The 18,756-nt window shown below is 42.8% G+C and overlaps 1 protein-coding gene across 1 annotated transcript in view; it reads right to left on the bottom strand.

Moving 5' to 3' along the window:
- Positions 1-701: 701 nt before the first annotated feature.
- The window catches only part of LOC138287579 (sodium- and chloride-dependent GABA transporter 2-like), a 641,212-nt gene continuing 623,157 nt past the window's right edge, over positions 702-18,756 (bottom strand). The window contains 2 exon segments of the mRNA XM_069228137.1: positions 702-1,192; positions 6,131-6,301. Of these exon segments, the coding sequence (XP_069084238.1) occupies positions 1,064-1,192; positions 6,131-6,301 (300 nt within the window). The 3' untranslated portion in view covers positions 702-1,063.

The raw sequence follows: 18,756 nt of genomic DNA, 5'->3' as shown, positions 1-18,756 counted from the left end.
CTGTAAAACCCAGCCATGTGTTGTACATTTTATGTCTTCCTGAGGCCCCAGTCACCTTACCAATAGGGAGGTATAGTCAACAGCCCTCTTGAGAAGTTCCAGGAGGAGTTCACCTTTCTGACCTTGACAATGATGAAGCATGCCATCACAGTGGATGTGGGTCTTCGTCATGTTTATGGAACCCGCCAGGCAATTCACTACGCCTAAACACCCCTAATTTTGTGGTTGTGTTTCCCAACTGATGCCTGGTTCTAGTGTCAGGTACTTCTTTGGACTCACAAGATTTTTGTTGCTATCACAACAAGCAGGGAGTTTATCTGGGGGCTACCGCAGCAGTAGATAGCTACACTCACCCTATTTTACATGTAACTAAGAGGAGGCATGATAACGCTTGCTCACACATGCCCAGTAGGGACACAATTCAAGAGGGCACAACCATCACCTCATGCCAGCAGTTTAAACAATGTTGAAGGAGTCAGGCGTTTACGAAAAATCACTATGCTCAACAGGGAATTTGAACTTATCAAATCCATGCATCTAGTAGGTGGTCTAGCTTCCTCTCATACGGGTTATCCAATAATTGTAGGAGATCCTGCAGTGAATGATTCCATTTTGGTTAAAAAAAAAACAATCACACAACAGAAAGGGATAACATAAATAAAGGATAACATAAATAAAGGACAGAATACCTTTCTCTGTTAAGTGATTGAGTAGTTGTAATTCCCTAATGTAAACGAGTCAGTTGCAAACAAAATCTGTAAAACTCTTAGTCTCTGAGAATTATTTACTGATGTCACATGTACTTCAGGTCCAAGTCCAACTGGCTGTCGTCTATCTTCATGTTGCATCTGATGTGAAGTATGTGGGAAGAAATGCACACAAAGAAGCAGTCAGTCAAATCTTACCAGACAGAAAACTGCTTACTCTTCTCCTAAAATCATTTCCAGTACTTTCTGATCAAGCCCAGCTCGAGGTTGATGATAAGGAGTGACTGGATTGTAATAGTAGTAAGAAAATCCACTGATGAAACATGGTACAAACACTGTGCATCTTTCACTATGTCCTAACAGTGTGATTCCTGGACCGCTGTAGCTAGGTGAGCTGCTTCTGAAGGTCGCTGAGATGGATCTGAGAGGATGATCTTCTGGAACTGGGGCAGTTCCACGTCTGGACTGGTGAGCTGTCGCAACCTCTGCAAAGCAAGTAAAGGCACTGATGTTTATTTATTGAAACATCTTATCATACTATGAACTGATTTGGAAAGTGTTCTGGGTGGTGGTTGGTAAATGACCCAATGGTCCAGCAAAAACCGCTGAGGAGGAAAACAACACTTGTGATTGCTTTTGTGCAGAGAGGTGTCCCTCCCTACACAAAAAAATCATCCCCGCAACAGAGGCATCCCTGCACCATGGTGCAAGAGTACCTGCGTTGATGCATGGCAGCAATTTCTGCGCCAGAGCAGGGGACAAGGACAGGAATGCACCGAATCTTTTAAATATGGCACATTCCTGCCCTTTTGTTTTGATGCAGGGCAGCACAGCAAAAAGGCCTGCGATGCTGCGCTGCACCAAAATTTTGTAAACGAGGCCCGATGATTTTAATAGTTTCCCCTTTGTCCTAGTGGATTGCTTTTCCTCCTCCCCATGAAGCCTCCTTCATTTTGTCAATTTGTTGCAGCTGACATGAAAGTGATTATTCAGAGCAGTATCATAGTCCTCGTGACTTCTTTCCTCTATTTTCTGATCCTTTCCTCTTTTTTTTTCCTTCCCTTTGTCCATCTCCTTTGTCCCCAACTCTAATGTACTTATAAATATTACATAAGGCTACGGTATAGCAGTAATTTTCTACTGCTACACATTGAAGGAATGCGCAATATCAATGCCAATACAATTAAATACAGTGTTTTGTTTTAAATGCAAGCCCCTTCCTTTCTTGTGTATGTGTTTTACAAAACATTCTCTGAGCTCCACAAAACCTATTAGTGTGAAAAACCAAACTCACATTAGGTTATTAAGTGCTGTGACGCAACAATGGGAACAAAAGATGATTCCCTCTATTATGACATCACAAGGAGTACGCTGCTTCAACCAAACTTCAGTAGCCGTCAGAGAAGCTGGAGGGCGCGGACAGTACTATTCCGGAGCCGGCTGCCACGTTCCTTTTTCAGCACTGGCCTTTTCGAGTCTCCTCTCACAGAGAAAAACAGGAGCATAGCACTAAGTCGTTTTATTCAATTGGCGAAGAGGTTAAAAATAGTTGTTTGTGAAGGTGGTTATCAAGAGCCAAAGGTTTTATCTTTCTGAGGGGAGGTCATAATACATATGGCTACCCCCTTTTTAACTCTGCCCCGGCATGGACGTTACAAAACATGGATGGATGATTTGGGGGACCATACATAAGCTAACATTAAAGATGGATAAAAGGCGAATGAAAAGGATGTTCTACAAGATTCCCTCTCATTTAGGTGTCACGCAGACCACCTCGATGAAAACCCCTGTTACTCACTGTTACACAGCTATGAGTCGATATGTCTCCTTTTAGTGCTGCTAAATAATTACTCATAATTCTAGGGTCTATCGCATTCGGTTTAAGTAATCTATTCAAAGCATGTACCTTTATATTTTGGCTCTCTCATCTACACAGTGGCAGGCTATCCTTGCAATTATGTATTTGTGCTGCAGATAACTGTGCATGAATTATTTCCTTTCACTCGCCTTTATTTTGTATTTCTGCCTTATTGGTTCCTTCTCCACATACTTCTCCACCTACCTCTATGGTGGAAACATCATATAAAACTTTTATGTTTGTTTTTACATAAATCAAAATTATCTTATTTGACTACAATACATGGAGTCTGCTGCTTTTTCTACCGACTGAGATTGCAACTCATAGCCTTAGATTCAGCTACAAACTACCGCACTGTCCCTGCCTCAAGCAACAAATCCAGGATTTAGCTTATGGGAAGTGGCAAATTTTCCTAGTGGGCAACACAACTCTTTTATGCTTAGGATGACTACAATGGCTGTCATTGTCTGGTACATTGGCGTTAAGGTTTTAATCCTGAACCATGTGTTGGGGAGTCTACATTGCTATCACCTATGCAGGTTCAAACCCTACATTATATAAGGGATGAGTGTATTAGGACACACTTTACAACAACCTCTTTGAAGAAAATATCCCACATCTCTGAAATCATATACCTGAAAATGCAATAAGCGGGTGCAAAATATTTGCCAGATGAAATTTGTTAGAAATGGGGTCTTTGGTTGACAGTCAGGTTACCCCCTGTTTAAGCAAGGACCCTCACTCTAGTCAGGGTAAAAGAGAATCACCCTCAGCTAACCCCTGCTTACCCCTTGGTAGCTTGGCAGAGCAGTAGGCTTAACTTCAGAGCGCTAGGTGTAAAGTATTTGTACCAACACACACAGTAACTTCATGAAAACACTACAAAATGACACAACACCGGTTTAGAAAAATAGGAAATATTTATCTAAACAAAACAAGACCAAAACGACAAAAATCCGACATACACAAGTCAAGTTATGAATTTTTAAAGATTAAACTCAAAAATAGCGCTTAGAAACAAAAATGCTTCGATGAGATGTTAACATGGCGTCGTGACAGAGTCATTCCCAACAAGCCGACACCAGCGGCGCCGGACACGGAGTCGTGTAGACCCCCAAGTACAGTACCTTTGGTGAAGAGTGAAAACAAGCCGATGCGCGAAGTCGGGAATCGCGGCGTCTGTACGAAACGTTGAATCCGTGCACTTCGAGCGGCGTCGGTCACGACGTGGTGCGGCGACTTCCACGGAGTTACGGACTTCAGCGGGGCTGCTGCGGCGTCGGGCCTGCGAAGAGTGTCGCGTTCCAGCGAAGGTTACGGCGTCAGGTGCAGGCGGCATTACCGGATTCAGCAGCGGCGTCGGTCCGAAGTCGTCCGAAGTCGATTTCCTTGGATTCCACCAGCTTTCCTTTCAAGGGCCCAGGGACTGGATAGGGCACCACTTGTCAGAGCAGGAGTCTCTCCAGAGACTCCAGGTGCCGGCAGAGAGAAGGGTGTGCTGTCCCTGATACTTCAAACAACAGGAGGCAAGCTCTAAATCAAGCCCTTGGAGACTTCTTCACAAGATGGAAGGCACACAAAGTCCAGTCTTTGCCCTCTTACTCTGGCAGAAGCAGCACTGCAGGAAAGCTCCACAAAGCACAGTCACAGACAGGGCAGCACTTCTTCCTCAGCTATCAGCTCTTCTCCAGGCAGAGGTTCCTCTTGGTTCCAGAAGTGTTTTCTAAAGTCTGTAGATTTGGGTGCCCTTCTTATACCCATTTTAGTCTTTGAAGTCACCTTTCTTCAAAGGGGACTCACACCTACTTGTGAAATCCTGCCTTACCCAGGCAAGGCCTCAGACACACACCAGGGGGTTGGAGCCGGCATTGTCAGAGGCAGGCACAGTCCTTTCAGATGAGAGTGACCACTCCACCCCTCCCTCCTAGCAGAGATGGCTAATCAGGAAATGCAGGTTACACCCCAGCCCCCTTTGTGTCACTGTCTAGTGAAAAACAACCCAACTGTCAAACTGACCCAGACAGGGAATCCACTAACAAAGCAGAGTCACAGAATGGTTTAAGCAAGAAAATGCTCACTTTCTAAAAGTGGCATTTTCAAACGCACAATCTTAAAATCAACTTTACTAAAAGATGTATTTTTAAATTGTGAGTTCAGGGACCCCAAACTCCACATGTCCATCTACTCTCTAGGGGAATCTACACTTTAATCATATTTAAAGGTAGCCCCCATGTTATCCTATGAGAGAGACAGGCCTTGCAACAGTGAAAAACGAAATTGCCAGTATTTCACTGTCAGGACATATAAACCACATTACTATGGGGGTCATTTTGACCCCGGCGGTCAGAGACCGCCGGGGCCAGGGTCGGCGGGAGCACCGCCGACAGACCGGCGGTGCCCCGCAGAGCATTCTGACCGCGGCGGTTCGCCCTCGGTCAGATGCGGGAAACCGGCGGTCTCCCGCCGGTCTCCCGCCGGTTTCCCGCTGCGATGCAGAATCCTCCATGGCGGCGGAGCGCGCTCCGCCGCCATGGGGATTCTGACACCCCCTACCGCCATCCTGTTCCTGGCGGGTCTCCCGCACGGAACAGGATGGCGGTAGGGGGTGCCGCGGGGCCCCTGGGGGCCCCTGCAGTGCCCATGCCAATGGCATGGGCACTGCAGGGGCCCCCATAAGAGGGCCCCACAAAGTATTTCAGTGTCTGCTATGCAGACACTGAAATACGCGACGGGTGCCACTGCACCCGTCGCACCCCTGCAACTCCGCTGGCTCCATTCGGAGCCGGCATCCTCGTTGCAGGGGCATTTCCGCTGGGCCGGCGGAAATGTATGAATGGCCGCCGCGGTCTTTTGACCGCGGTGCGGTCATTTGTCGGCGGGACCATGGCGGGCGGCCTCGGCCGCCCGCCAAGGTCTGAATCAGGCCCTATATGTCCTACCTTATCCATACACTGCACCCTGCCCTTGGGGCTACCTAGGGCCTACCTTAGGGGTGCCTTACATGTAAGAAAAGGGAAGGTTTAGGCCTGGCAAGTGGGTACACTTGCCAAGTCGAATTTACAGTGTAAAAATACACTTACAGACACTGCAGTGGCAGGTCTGAGACATGATTACAGAGCTACTTATGTGGGTGGCACAACCAGTGCTGCAGGCCCACTAGTAGCATTTGATTTACAGGCCCTGGCACCTCTAGTGCACCTTACTAGGGACTTACTAGTAAATCAAATAGGCCAATCATGGATAAACCAATTACATACAATTTACACGGAGAGCATATGCACTTTAGCACTGGTTAGCAGTGGGTAAGTGCTCAGAGTTCAAAAGCCAACAGCGACAGGTCAGAAACAAATAGGAGGCAGGAGGCAAAAAGATTCAGGATGACCCTGCATAAGCAAAAGTCCAACAAAATTGGTTAGGTGTTATTCTACATTCTTATCGTGTTGAACCACTGAACATTCGAAAGGAGGGATTCGGCCTATTAGTTCTAATTCTAGATCAATGCCTTTCAATTTCGATGAAATACCTTCAAGGAAATAAGGATGGCCTACCAGGTGCCATAACTCACCTCAGTCAAGGAGCCTTTGACAGAACAGAGTTTATAGAGGATCCAGAGTGGAATGCAGATTATGGAGGATATGGCCAACATCCAGCCTACAGCATCAGCCCACCATGGGTATACATACTTTTTGTTGTATGTCAGGGGAGTGTATTTAATCACCGAGAACAGGAAGGTTGCCTGAGGAGGAGAACAGAAAATGATAAAGAGCATGATTAGAAGTGAAGGTCTAGACCCGATCAGAACAATGTTCATCAATGAAAAACCAAAGAAAAACAGGACTCTGAATTCTTATTGGGGTCACTCACAACACACCACTTGAAGTGGATTGAACTTGCTGTTCCAGCAGAGGATGAATCTCACCTGCTGCACGTCTTGTTCATTGCCTTCACTCTTTACCCTCTATATTTCAACTCCTTTTGAAATTATCTCATCGACTCTGTTCGCTTGTAGTATGCATGTTTTAGTGTAGAAGTTATTGGCAAGGAATCAGTGGTATTTGAGGAAACCCCCCCTTCCATCGTGTCAATCACCCTTGTGATTCAAACCGTGTTAGTTAGATAAATTAATAAAATAAATAAAATCGTCTGAAAAGTCATGTGACATTTGAAAATAAAATCTCCCTCTTTCTCTCTGATTGAATGGCTGGCTTTACCACGGGGCCAGGCACACCTTCGGGTGGGTTAGCCGATACAAGGCCCTGTGTGTGATGAACCCCAATTCCTTAAATACAGACTACTGTGGCTGTGAGTACTTAGCTCTCCAGCACTTTATTGGACAATACACGAATTGAGAAAACAAAGAACAGTGCTGCTGGAATTTTCCAAAGTCGCCCTGCCGATATTATTTTAATTCTCTTGGGTCATGAAGGTAGCATACTGCAACAATTCCCCATTCTTTTCTCTGTCTACCTGCCTTAATCACGGAGATCCTTCCAAATCAAACTTTTACTTTTTTCTTGAGAATGTGTAGTATCTGTAATTTCCCCTTGTTTTCCTCAAAAAAGCTCTTCTCCTGGGACGAGGTTCTTGCTTAACAATGACATGTCAGCTTCCTTACAGTGGACCTTCCGCCATTCACCAAATGACAAAACAGAACTTCCACCAAGAGGAAGTTATTTTTTTTGGCAATAATTTTTTGCTAGCAGTTTTAGCCAGCCTTTGCTGTTCTATTGAGATGTTAGTTCAGCTCTATTCAGAGCCATGGTACTAAAGCCCTGATAAAAAATTAACGCCTTGACTTCTGAGCCTTAACCTCCCCCACCAACATGCCTACCCCGTTTTGGCTATGTGGGATAGTTTGCGCATATGGCTCCATAATGATTTTTCCACACAAGGTATCAGCACAAAATTTGTTGTGTCCTTTTTTATAGCAACATGCTGGGGATTCTAAAGGTACCCAGGGTTTGCAGATAGCACTAGAGGGGACTTAGAAAATAAGCAAAACACAGCTACAATTTGAGTTCTTGGGAAAAATAGGGAAAAAGGGTTCTGTACAAGTGCTTCTTCTCCTAAAAGTGGTATTAATAGATAGTTTGCGGTGCTAAAGTCACCATACTCCCAGCTTTCAGGAACATGCAGAAACAGTTGAAATAAAAAAATATTGAAAATGAGTAGGAAAAAAAGGACCATTTTTGACAACGTTTTCATGTGTAACTTTTTGTCACAGTGGCGACTTACAAAAACAATGTACCGTTATGTCCATTAGGCCCTTTTTTGGTTGAAAGGTTTGAAGGCTGTCCAAGAACTCAATGTACCCCGAGCCAACAACTGAGTTGCACCTTCTAATTCTTTTTCATTCTGTATTGAGTATAGCCAAATTCATATGGTCAAATATGGAGAGTTAAAAATGGGTATCAAGGAAATCTATGTATTTCTGAAATGGGCACAAGATATGATTTTTAGGAGCAGTGATTTTTGGCGTATTTCTGAATTAGTGGGTATGTGTACTAGTATATGATTTAGAGGGCATTTTTCAAAATATTTTCTTTCTTACACCCTGGCTTACATATGAATGGTGCAAATGCAGTGAATTCCAATTGGAAATAGCAAATGTTCTACTTGGCTGTGCACGCACATGTCTTCAAATACAAATGTGGGTGGGCCTATTGCCTGTGACAGGAAACAGGCCAAAAACACAATATGGACGCATCACAATTTTCCACTAAAAACAGACCCTGTTTTCTAATGTGGGTAACTGTAGATTTTGAGCCCTAACTCAGCCGACACCTAGGGAAACCTAACAAACTTGCACATATTTAAAAAACTAGACATGTGGGGGAATCCAAGATGGCTCTAACCAGGTTTTTGTTTACTCAGATTCGATTGCGAATGTCAAACCTCAATTAAAAAACACATTTCCCTCACATTTCTGTGAGGGGAAAGTTCTGGAGGGGAAAGTTCTGGAATTGGTGGGGAGCCACAATGTTCCATCCACCTAGAAATCCCACATGTCCCCAATAAAAATAGTACCTCCCTTGTGTTGGTAGGCCTAGTGACTGTGACAGGGAGTGGCCCAACCACAGCATGGATCGATCACATTTTACGCTCAAAACTGACTCTTTGTTTTGCAAAGTGGGAAGCTGTGGAATTTGGGTCCTGGCTCAGCCGGCACCTCAGGAAACCTACCAAACTTGCAAGTTTTTTTTAAAACTAAACACCTGAGATAATCCAGAGTGGGGGTGACTTGCATGGCCCCCAACCAAGTTTATTTTTTTACTAAGAATCTCTTGCAAACCTCACACATTGAGTAGAAATCACACTTTCCTCACATTTCTGTGATGGAAAGTTCTGGAATCTGCGAGGAGCCACAAACATCCTTCCACCCAGCATTCTCTTAAGTCTCCTAATAAAATTTTTACCTCAGTTATGTGGGTAGGCCTAGTGTCTGCAACAGGAAACGGCCCAAAACACAACATGGATATATCACATTTTTCCACTTAAACTGACCCTTTTTTTGCAAAGTGGGTAGCTATTAGTTTTGGACACTGTAGCATCCTCTCCCAGCCTGGGTACCTGCCAATAACTGCACCACACACGGAGCTTGGTATTACATGTCTGTATTTATCTGTGTGTAACCGCAAATGCCACTTTCTAAACCTGCATTCACTTCACTATGCTCCAACACTTACATCACAGTTCTACAGAGTCCATAAGAAGACAAAAGGGTTCCGTCATTGCTAACTCACACAACACTAAAACTCCCCCTCTGTTAAATAAAAAATAAAAAAAAGAGTTTTTCGACAACTATATACATAATTATGGCTCTTCAATGAGCCTTCGTGGCACTTTGATCACACGTCCTGATCGTGTCTTCGGAAACTGGGGACAGGCAGTAGAAGTGTCTGTGATCTGCAGTGGAGATGTGGGAACAACAGCAGTCAGGGGGTTTTCACTTGTCCTTTTAGACCCAGTCCCTACATTGAGATCGATGCCTGACGAGTGATGAGCCACATGTCAGAAATGTGAAGAATCTTGCATAATGGACTTCTCAGGACGTTTAGCAGTCATTATGTGTTCTTTGCTGGTCACAACATGAAATGGTTCAGCATCGAATGGAGCATCAGATTTACGTTTGTGGGACTGACAAACAAGCACTCGAGCTTTTCTAGTGAAAGTAATGCATTTTGCATGTGGGCACTTGTCTTTATAGGCCTTCATTTTCCTTTTATGATCCAAGTTTTTTAGATGGGTGTATTTCTCAGTACTTGATCTCCTATTGGTCCATTGAGGTAACTTGGTTGTCATGGGTCTTCCAGGCATCAAGGCTGCAGGGTTTTCACCTGTGATCGCGTGAAGGGTTGAAGGATAAGCTTGAAGAGTAGAATCAAAACCAGTCTTAAGTTTGAGCCTTTCTCATACAGCATGCTGAACAGCTTTCTTAGGAGCACGCATGAAAAAGTTTGACAAGGCTTTTGGTCTGTGACTAAAGAGGTATGCTCCTCTGATGCTTCACTTTAAGATGGCGAGAAATTCTCGACTGTTAAAAGATGGGCCGTTGTCAGATTTTAAGATCGAAGGAACACCCCATGTTGTGAATCTCTCAATGACTCTGTTTTGAGTGATATATCTTCTATCAATGGAAAATGGGAGTATTCATCAACAATCACCATTAGGTGATCTCCATTGTCAAGAGGACCGAAGAAGTCATTGGCAAACCTTTCACAAACATGCTTTGGAAACTCTGATATGTTGAAGGGGTGTTGAGTGGTTTTGGATGAAAGGCAGTTGCATAAATGACAGGCCTTCAAATCTCTTTCAACTCTCTCATCAAGGTGAGGAAACCATACTCGGTCTTGGAGAGCTTGTTTTGTGGCAACAATTCCACAATTTTCATCATGGGCCACTTCAATTATCTGTTGTCTCAGACTTTCCAGGTTACCAATTCTAGAACTTCCCAGGATATTGCATTCTTGAATGACGAACAGTTCATATTTGACATTTTTAAGCTTCTTGTATTTGCGGTCACTGGTAAGAGGCCAAGTGTGCTGGTTCCCAGAAAGATTTATAGTAGTGTCTTTTAGTTATAACATGTCACTATCTTTACTTGTGGCAGTGACAAATTGTTCCAACAAAATGGCAACTGTTGTGTCTGATTTCACTATGAAATTTATGTAGGTGTCAGATGTCTAAGAAGGGGTACCACAGGACTGAGCAAGTACTCTTGAGAAGTAGTTAGCAGGGTTTTAATCTTTCCCTGAGCAGTGCACAATTGTGCAATTGTACACTTGTAAATGTAACCCCCAAAATTCAATGCAGGGAGAAATGGCCTTTGGATTGCAAAAGATGGCCAACAATGCTTGAACATGTGGAAATGTTCACAAGCCCACACTACTGCTAACCTTTCCTTTTCAGGTTGGGAATAAGCATGTTCAGTTTCGAACAAACTCCTGCTTCCATATGCTACAATATCTCATCAAGCATTTGGTTATTATTCTGTATTTGCAAGGACTGCCCATACTCCAACTGGGCTAGCCTCAACAACAACCTCACTATGATGTTTTGGATCAAATACATACAATTTCAGTACCATTTCCAATAGATTGTATGATTTTCTTGAAGCTTTGCTCACATTCATGTGACCAATTAAATGAAACATTATTCCTTGCCAAGTCTCTCAATGGAGCACTTACGGTGGCAAAGTCTCATATGTATCTAGAACAGTAACTAGCCATGCCAAGAAATTAACTTAACATGGAAATAACTTGTGGGGGATTGGGAGTTGATAGCACTTTAGCTCGATCAGTCGTGGTCCCCCATCAGAATAAATATGGCCAAAGAATTTCAGCTTTGTCTCAAGGAACTCACACAGACCTGCAGCACCTACTACATTACACACTTGTGCAAGGGTTTTATCATGCTTCTCCTGTGTAGCTCCAAAAAACAACATGACATCACTATATTTCAAAGTTTTCATGACAGACTGTGTGATACGTTGAATGACATCTTGAAAAAGCTCCGCAACTGATGACACACTGAACTTAGTCTTTTATATTGGAAGAGACCAATATAACTAGAAGAGGTTGTAATGTACCTGCAATTCTCCTCAAGTTCCAACTGATGATATCCTTCATTCAGATAAAGGTGAGAGAAGACCTTTGTGTTATTCAATTGGGTTATCATGTTGGCAATAGGAGGACTTGTATGTAATTCTCTTCCAATTGTCTTGTTTGCATGACACATTTCAACACAGATGCATATAGCTCGTTCACTGTCCTTTTTGAGTACTACCACTATGGGAGAAACCCATGGTGTTGGACCAGTGGAACTCTTAATGATATTATGTTTGATTAATAATTCTAGTTCAGTTTCAACTGCTTTCTGTAAATGAAATTCAATTTGTCACTGTCTTTGTGCAATACAGACGGACTGCCTCATTTATGTGTAATTGTACTTTCATAGTCTTAGGTTAACCCTGAGCAACCAGGGAACGACATCACCTCTATTACCTGATCAGATTAAATCATTGCATCCCAAGTCTGGCAGCACAGAGAAAAATTTGCAGTTTGGAGAATCGGCATGAGAAAATGTGTGTCAGCTCACTATCCCAGCCCCTTGCCTCTGCTACTGCCAATGACAGGTATGTTGAAGTGGACGATCGGGCCTGAGCACCCCCCAGTAGTCAGGGTAGGTCTACAAATCACAAAGTCAATAATTCTACTTACAGCAGTTCAGCAGCAAGTCAATCCTGACAGTCTCAAGCAAGTCAGGATCGCAAACAGCAGACCTTTCAGAGTTGCATGAGTGTTGCCCCATTGCCTGTCCACCAAGGACCAATATTGCAGAATTGTGCTCCTGTAATGTGAACGGCCTTACTGCAAAGGTAGGTCAGGATGAATTCCTGTCATTTCTCTGAGACCATGAGATCATACTCCTGCAAGTAACCTGACAGCAGTCATTAACACCAATCACGGGATTCTAGGACTATAAAAGTGGCGAAGTCAGGAAGGGTCAAAGGGGGCATGGTGATTTGCATCTTAATTGACATGTTCTGGGTGCATGAGGAAGTGGATAATCGCATCTCATGGATTCAATGTGTTAAGATCACAGTGGATCCACATACTACACTATTAATTGTAACCCTGCACATCCACCTAGCTCATAAGCATGAACCTGATAAGATCCAGACCTTAACTGGTCTACTTGAAGCCGTGAAGGTAATGTATCCACTAGCTTTCATATTCATATTGGTTGATTTTAAGATGAATCTATTAGAAGGCTTGGATGTCATACATCCAAATCATATCCTGGAAATCATTGGAAATCAAAATAAAAGAGATCTACAAGGCAAGTCATGCATGACAGCCCTAGAAGCATTGGGTTTCTATTCACTTAGTGGGCAAAGTCCATTAGATAACCCAGCAGCCTTCACTACAGGCAGGTCAGGCTCCACTTTAGACTATACTCTGGCTTACCCTTAGCTCTTCAAGGCACTTACCAATTGTGCTATAAAAGTAAGATCAGATAGTGATAATTTTGTCCAAATGTTTACTTTGGAGCTCACTCCACCTTGGGCACCAGAAGCACAAGGCTTGTCAACACCATCTCAGATGTTCAACTTTTATGGAAGGATACGACAACAGGGACCATCATGGATTCGTCACCAACCACCTAACACAAGAAACACCGAGCTCCATTTCTGATCTATCTCCTGTCCAGGAATGGGAAAAGTTTGTTGAAACTGTTATTGCAAACTTTCCCAAAAATCCTCCAAGACATCAAGGTGCAAGGCAGAGTGGGCACCATGAGGAAGCACCTCAATAGAAAGCTCAGGAGCAGCCATTTGTGGGGTGGTCAACCCAATCTGGATTTACAGTTTAAAATAACCAAAATGAAACAAACCTACAAAAAACTGATATGGGTGGCAAAACATAAATTCAACATGGGCCTTTGGATCAACTATTACATGCAAGCAAGCAAGCAAACAAGTTCCAAATCATTCTGGTCGAAAATAATCAATGGGTGGAATCTGCTTCACAACGCCTTTATTATGGAAGCGGCCTGGTCAACACACATCACCACAGTCTACAATCTAGTGAACTAGGACCTCTCCTCCTTTTAACTAACACAGAGTCTTGCTTGCTTAGCTGGGAGAAGCAACAAAGCCTGTCCTAGCCAGAAGCAGATTATCAGCCGATCAGTGACAAACAGGATGCCCAAACGTTGAAAATACTCTAGCCAGAGGGGTCGCCAGGGCCCAACAGCCCCCAAATGTCTTATTTAAAAAGTATGTCTACTTTTGGCCTCATACTTAACTCCTCTTTTTAATTATGCCATGGTATCAAACACTATTACGGAATCCTGGTTTAGCAGTATCTTTCAGCCTATCAACACATCAGTTGAACGCTCAAATCCATCCAACTATAGATTAATCAACCTTACAGACACAGAAGCCAAGATCTATTCCTCAAATTTGCTCATTGATCTGTAGGACTGGGCCTACTGCTCAAATATAATCCTGAAAACCCCTAATGGCTTTGGGGCAGGAATGAGCACTCTAAAAATCTTGTTGGCAATCATCTTCTTGGCTGAACAAGCAATTGACGAATCCAGTAAGCTGTTCTCCTGTTTTATTGATCTCAAAGCTGCCTTTGACAAAGTCGCGAGGGCTCAGCTGTGGGAAAAATTGTCAGGGTGTGGTGTGCCAGCAAAACTGCTGGAGGCAATAATCAACCTATATTCCAAACACTTGGGTGCAAATTAAGATAGTGAATGGCCGAAGAACTACAAAAAAAATCTATCCGAACATAGGACTAAAACAGGGGTACGTTTGTGCATCCCGTTTATTTAATAGTTACATGACTGACCTGGCCAGCCATTGGGTCCTAGTGCAGGGGGATCCACCCAGGTTGAGCGTGGCACAAATTAGAAGCCTGCAATATACAGATGATATCATTCTATTTAGTAAAACCCAATTTGGACTGCAACAGTTGATAGATCTATTTATTGAGTTATACCAACAATCTGTGATTGAACCTGAGCTACATAAAAATGAATGTTCTTTGCTTTAGATGCCAAGGTAGCAAACAGGCAGCCCCAATTCACTTGGCAAGTTAACTGCATTGTTTTAGAACTGTTCAAGATCTACAAATATCTTGTTGTCCATCTACATTCCTATTTAACTTACAAAGTGCACCTAAAATCAAGATGAGCCATTGCTAATAATCACTAATAAAACCTTGCAACACAAGACAGAAGACTCCTCAACGCTCCATCTCCTTCCGGTCGTAAGAGCCTAATTCATGCCCTCAATATCTTATGGCTCTGAATTGTTTAAAGGGAAAGATGCTACAACCTTTTACATCTTACAATTGAGCCTATTTAAAAAAAAGAAAAAACTCTTTGCAATTCCACTGTATGTCTTGCAAGCCCAAATCAGACTTGAGTTTGGTCTGCTCGACCATGGTTCATCTAGGCAGGGCACCCTGGTAAAATTCTTCTAGAGGAAGAGGGCAGCCAATGTTAATGGAAAAAGAAAGGCAAGCCCACATAAGGACCTCTGTGTCTCTAGCACTACAGCACTCAATTGCAGTACTCTGACTTTAATCATTAGTTATTTTGTAAGGCCACCGTAGCAAGGGAAGGGTATTTGTGGGCAGTCATGCCATCATACTCAGCTTGGGATTCTCAGCTATATTTATCTGCGCTCTTCTCAGAGGCCAAGAAACTTGACCTTGTGTTGATAAGTCTTGTCTTGTTTGCATCAAAAGATCTTATCCTCCCTGGAAACAGCATTGCACCACTGCAGAGTGCCAGCTATGTGGTCAAAATAATGAATCTTTGATTCATTTACTGTGTGTTTGCCCAGCCTTGTTAAGACAAAACTCTTACGTCTATCTTTAAGAGATCAGGTCATGTTGACCAGCTGTTGTTTCTTTATTGGGGGGAGCTTCGGTGCAACCGGCATGTAAGACAGTGAGAATCTTGAACCTTGCCACTAAAGAGCTGGAAAAATCTAGCACCTGACTCTCTGACTTGTGTTCCCAGTAGAGGTTAGATCAGTGGCTTTTCTTAGAGGTAGTAGGCATACAGCACTTGTTCACTATGGGACTGGCCAGTATTTTAAAATGTTTAGCCGAGCTACACTATCAAGCAGGTGACTGTAGTATACTACAAACATAAAGCCCCTTAATTTCCTTAGATTCTCCCATCAGGAAAGTAACACTTTACTTAATATACTATAAAGTAGCAAAAACGTACCTCATGGCAATATGTTTGCACAGCACGCTCTCACTTTTACAATTACTTGACAGAGGGGTATACCCCTGAAGCAGGCCTTGGTCAATTCTTATCATACTGAGTGTAGCATTTTAAATTGACTGTATTAAGTTACTATTGTGTGTGCCTCGATGGCTCAAAGTCTAATTTGATAACATGCACTGTTTTGCTGTTTTTTTTATTTAAGATGTTTTAGTGGCTATGTTGTATTATCATGGTAATATTTAAACTTTTTTATATGTACATGTAATGGTTTTAATTATCTATACATGAAAATAAACATGCTTACTTACTAGTCTTAAGTTTTCCTAACCTATGAAACATCGAATGGAACTGACTTACTATTTCATTATGAGAATTTATGTTATAGATCCATATCTGCAGCTGTCCTGAAACTGAGTAAACAGCCACTTGATGCTGTACCTTGAGGTACATGAATGGGAGCTTTTACTTTTGTTTTCTTGTGTTTCATCGCTGCTACAAATGAACCTTGACTTTTTAATGGTACTGATGTGGCTTACATATATACTATAGGTTATGATGCCATCAGCTGTGGCAATGGGGATAATTCATTATATTTCTCCTCAGGTATAATGTTTATGGACGCAACACTGGTGATGATGAAGGATATTGAACAACTGTTTACTTTCAGAGTAATCTTTGGATAATGTTTGAATGACTTTGGTGCTTTTTCATGTCTACTTTTTATTAACTTGTGTTCTTCTTCACATGCGACCAGTCCAACATGTACACATTTCTCTGAGGTAATGTTGTGGGTACGCTAGCACATCCAAGAGCTTACAGTAAGGTGCTTGCAACATTCAGACTTATTTGAGCATATTAATTAAATCCTTGAATATCAAGTTTGCAATAACCAATGCTTGTTAAATGTCTCATTTATTATAACCAATGCCACAATCAGGAGGATAATTGCTCATTTCCTTAACAAGCAACCAACTGTCTTTCAACCTGCTAAAACTGTAACTGCCAAAACATGTGCTCTTCACAATGTGATCTGTAATGAACATGTGCCACAGTCAGGAGGATAATTGCTAATTTCCTTAACAATCAATCAACTGTCAAAAGGCACATGTGCACATTTGTATATTTAAGGATACTTGTGAGTCTGAGGCCTTGCTTGGCTCCATACCTATTGTTCTGCTCACCTTCTTCCAGTCTAGTCAAATTCCTTGTCCCCCAGCCTGCCTCCAGTCGAGTTCCAGTGCAAGTCAAGTTCCTTGTCCTCTAGCCTTCCTCCAGTCATGTTCCAGTGTTCCTCATTCGCCGACCAGCATTCACTTCAATATGCTCTATCACCAACATTGCCGTTCTATGAAGTCCACAAGGAGCCAAAGTGGTTCCATTATTGTTAACTCACATGGCACTACAGGTGCTAGCTCAGTTGCACCTAGAGAAACTTATCAAACCTGCACATGTTTGAAAACTAGACAACAAGGGGAGACTAGGGGTGCATGACTTGAATGGCTCTCACTGGGTAATTTTACCCAGAAGCCCTTGCAAACATCAAACTTTGGTAACAAGACACCCATTTCTGTGACAAAACGTTCTGGAATTTGTGGGGAGCCAGTAAAAGTGGTACTCCACCTGTGTGGGTGGGCCAAGAGACCACAACACAAAAAGCCCTAAAGAGCAACATTGATAGATAAGCAATAAGGGCAGCTGTGGAATTTGGGGCCTTACTGTGGAGACAAACATGCAAACCTATGAACCACAGACAATTTTTAAAACTAGACAACAAGGGGATTACAGGGTGGTATGCCTTGCATGGATTCCTGAGACTTTCTTACCCACAAGGCTCTGCTAACCTCAAACTTTGCCTGATATCACACATTTTCAGATGGAAACTCCTGGAATAGGGAGGAAACCAAAAAATTCCCATCACTCAGCCTTACCCCACATTGCAGATGAAAGCGCTGCACCACTTGTGCGGTGGGATTAGTGCTCTTGACAGGAACTAATCAAACCAAGGTCGATTGGAGCCCTTGTGAGGCCCTTTCTGCAAATTAAAAGCTTAAGATCTTTGTATAGAGAGAATTTGCATCATCATTGGTATTCTAAGTTGTATGATAATTATCACCCTGCTATTTTCATCTGACATATTTTGGAAGGTAATCCTCTTTTCTAAGTTGAAAATTTAACACACCAGGGAAATGCCTCACTCCTGGGTAATGGTATTTACAGACCTATGTACCATTCTTCTGTGCACTACTTGAAAATGGGGCCTTAGAATGTCCTGTATGTTCTTGGATGACTTGTGGTTTACACAGGTCCTGACTCAGAAAGGTAAACTTACACTTTTGTGTAAGTTTAGTATTGTTTGTTATTCACAAAGGAATTTAGCAGTGTGGAGTTTCAGCGCATTAAAAGGTAGGACTTTTTATCGATGGAGACTTCACACTTGTAAAGATACTACTTGTAAATCCTTTTGTGAACGGCAAACAATTGAAAACTTAAACTAAATTGTGAATTTACCTTTGTGATTCAGGTCTGCAGTGTTCTAATCTAAGCCCTTCATACTCCTTGTGCTCTTTCTCTCAATTGACTCATTATCAGTGGCAGTTCCTCCTTAAGAGCTCCAGTTTTATGCGCTCCTTGCTTTCTGGCCTGTTTTCCAAGATTGGTATAGTAAAAAAATGCCGTCAAGCAAGAGCCTGGGGCAGCTTGTTGTGATAATGTCTGATGGCTGGAGAAAGCGAACAAAGATGCCTGAAGCAGCCATCAGAGATTATCCAGGGGTGCTGCCTCCCTCAACTGTGATGTGCTTGACCTTCACAGCTAAAGGTAGTCTTGGGCACTGTGCCTATGGCTACATGTCAGTCACCCTGCTATGCCACCCTTTCTCAACTCATCACAGAAAAGGTACTGTGAAAAAGCAGAGAGTGAAACAAGTACCCGCAA

The sequence above is a fragment of the Pleurodeles waltl genome, chromosome 4_1 (assembly GCF_031143425.1).
Source record: "Pleurodeles waltl isolate 20211129_DDA chromosome 4_1, aPleWal1.hap1.20221129, whole genome shotgun sequence".
Lineage (NCBI taxonomy): Eukaryota > Metazoa > Chordata > Amphibia > Caudata > Salamandridae > Pleurodeles > Pleurodeles waltl.
This window is presented reverse-complemented; position numbering and strand designations above follow the sequence as displayed.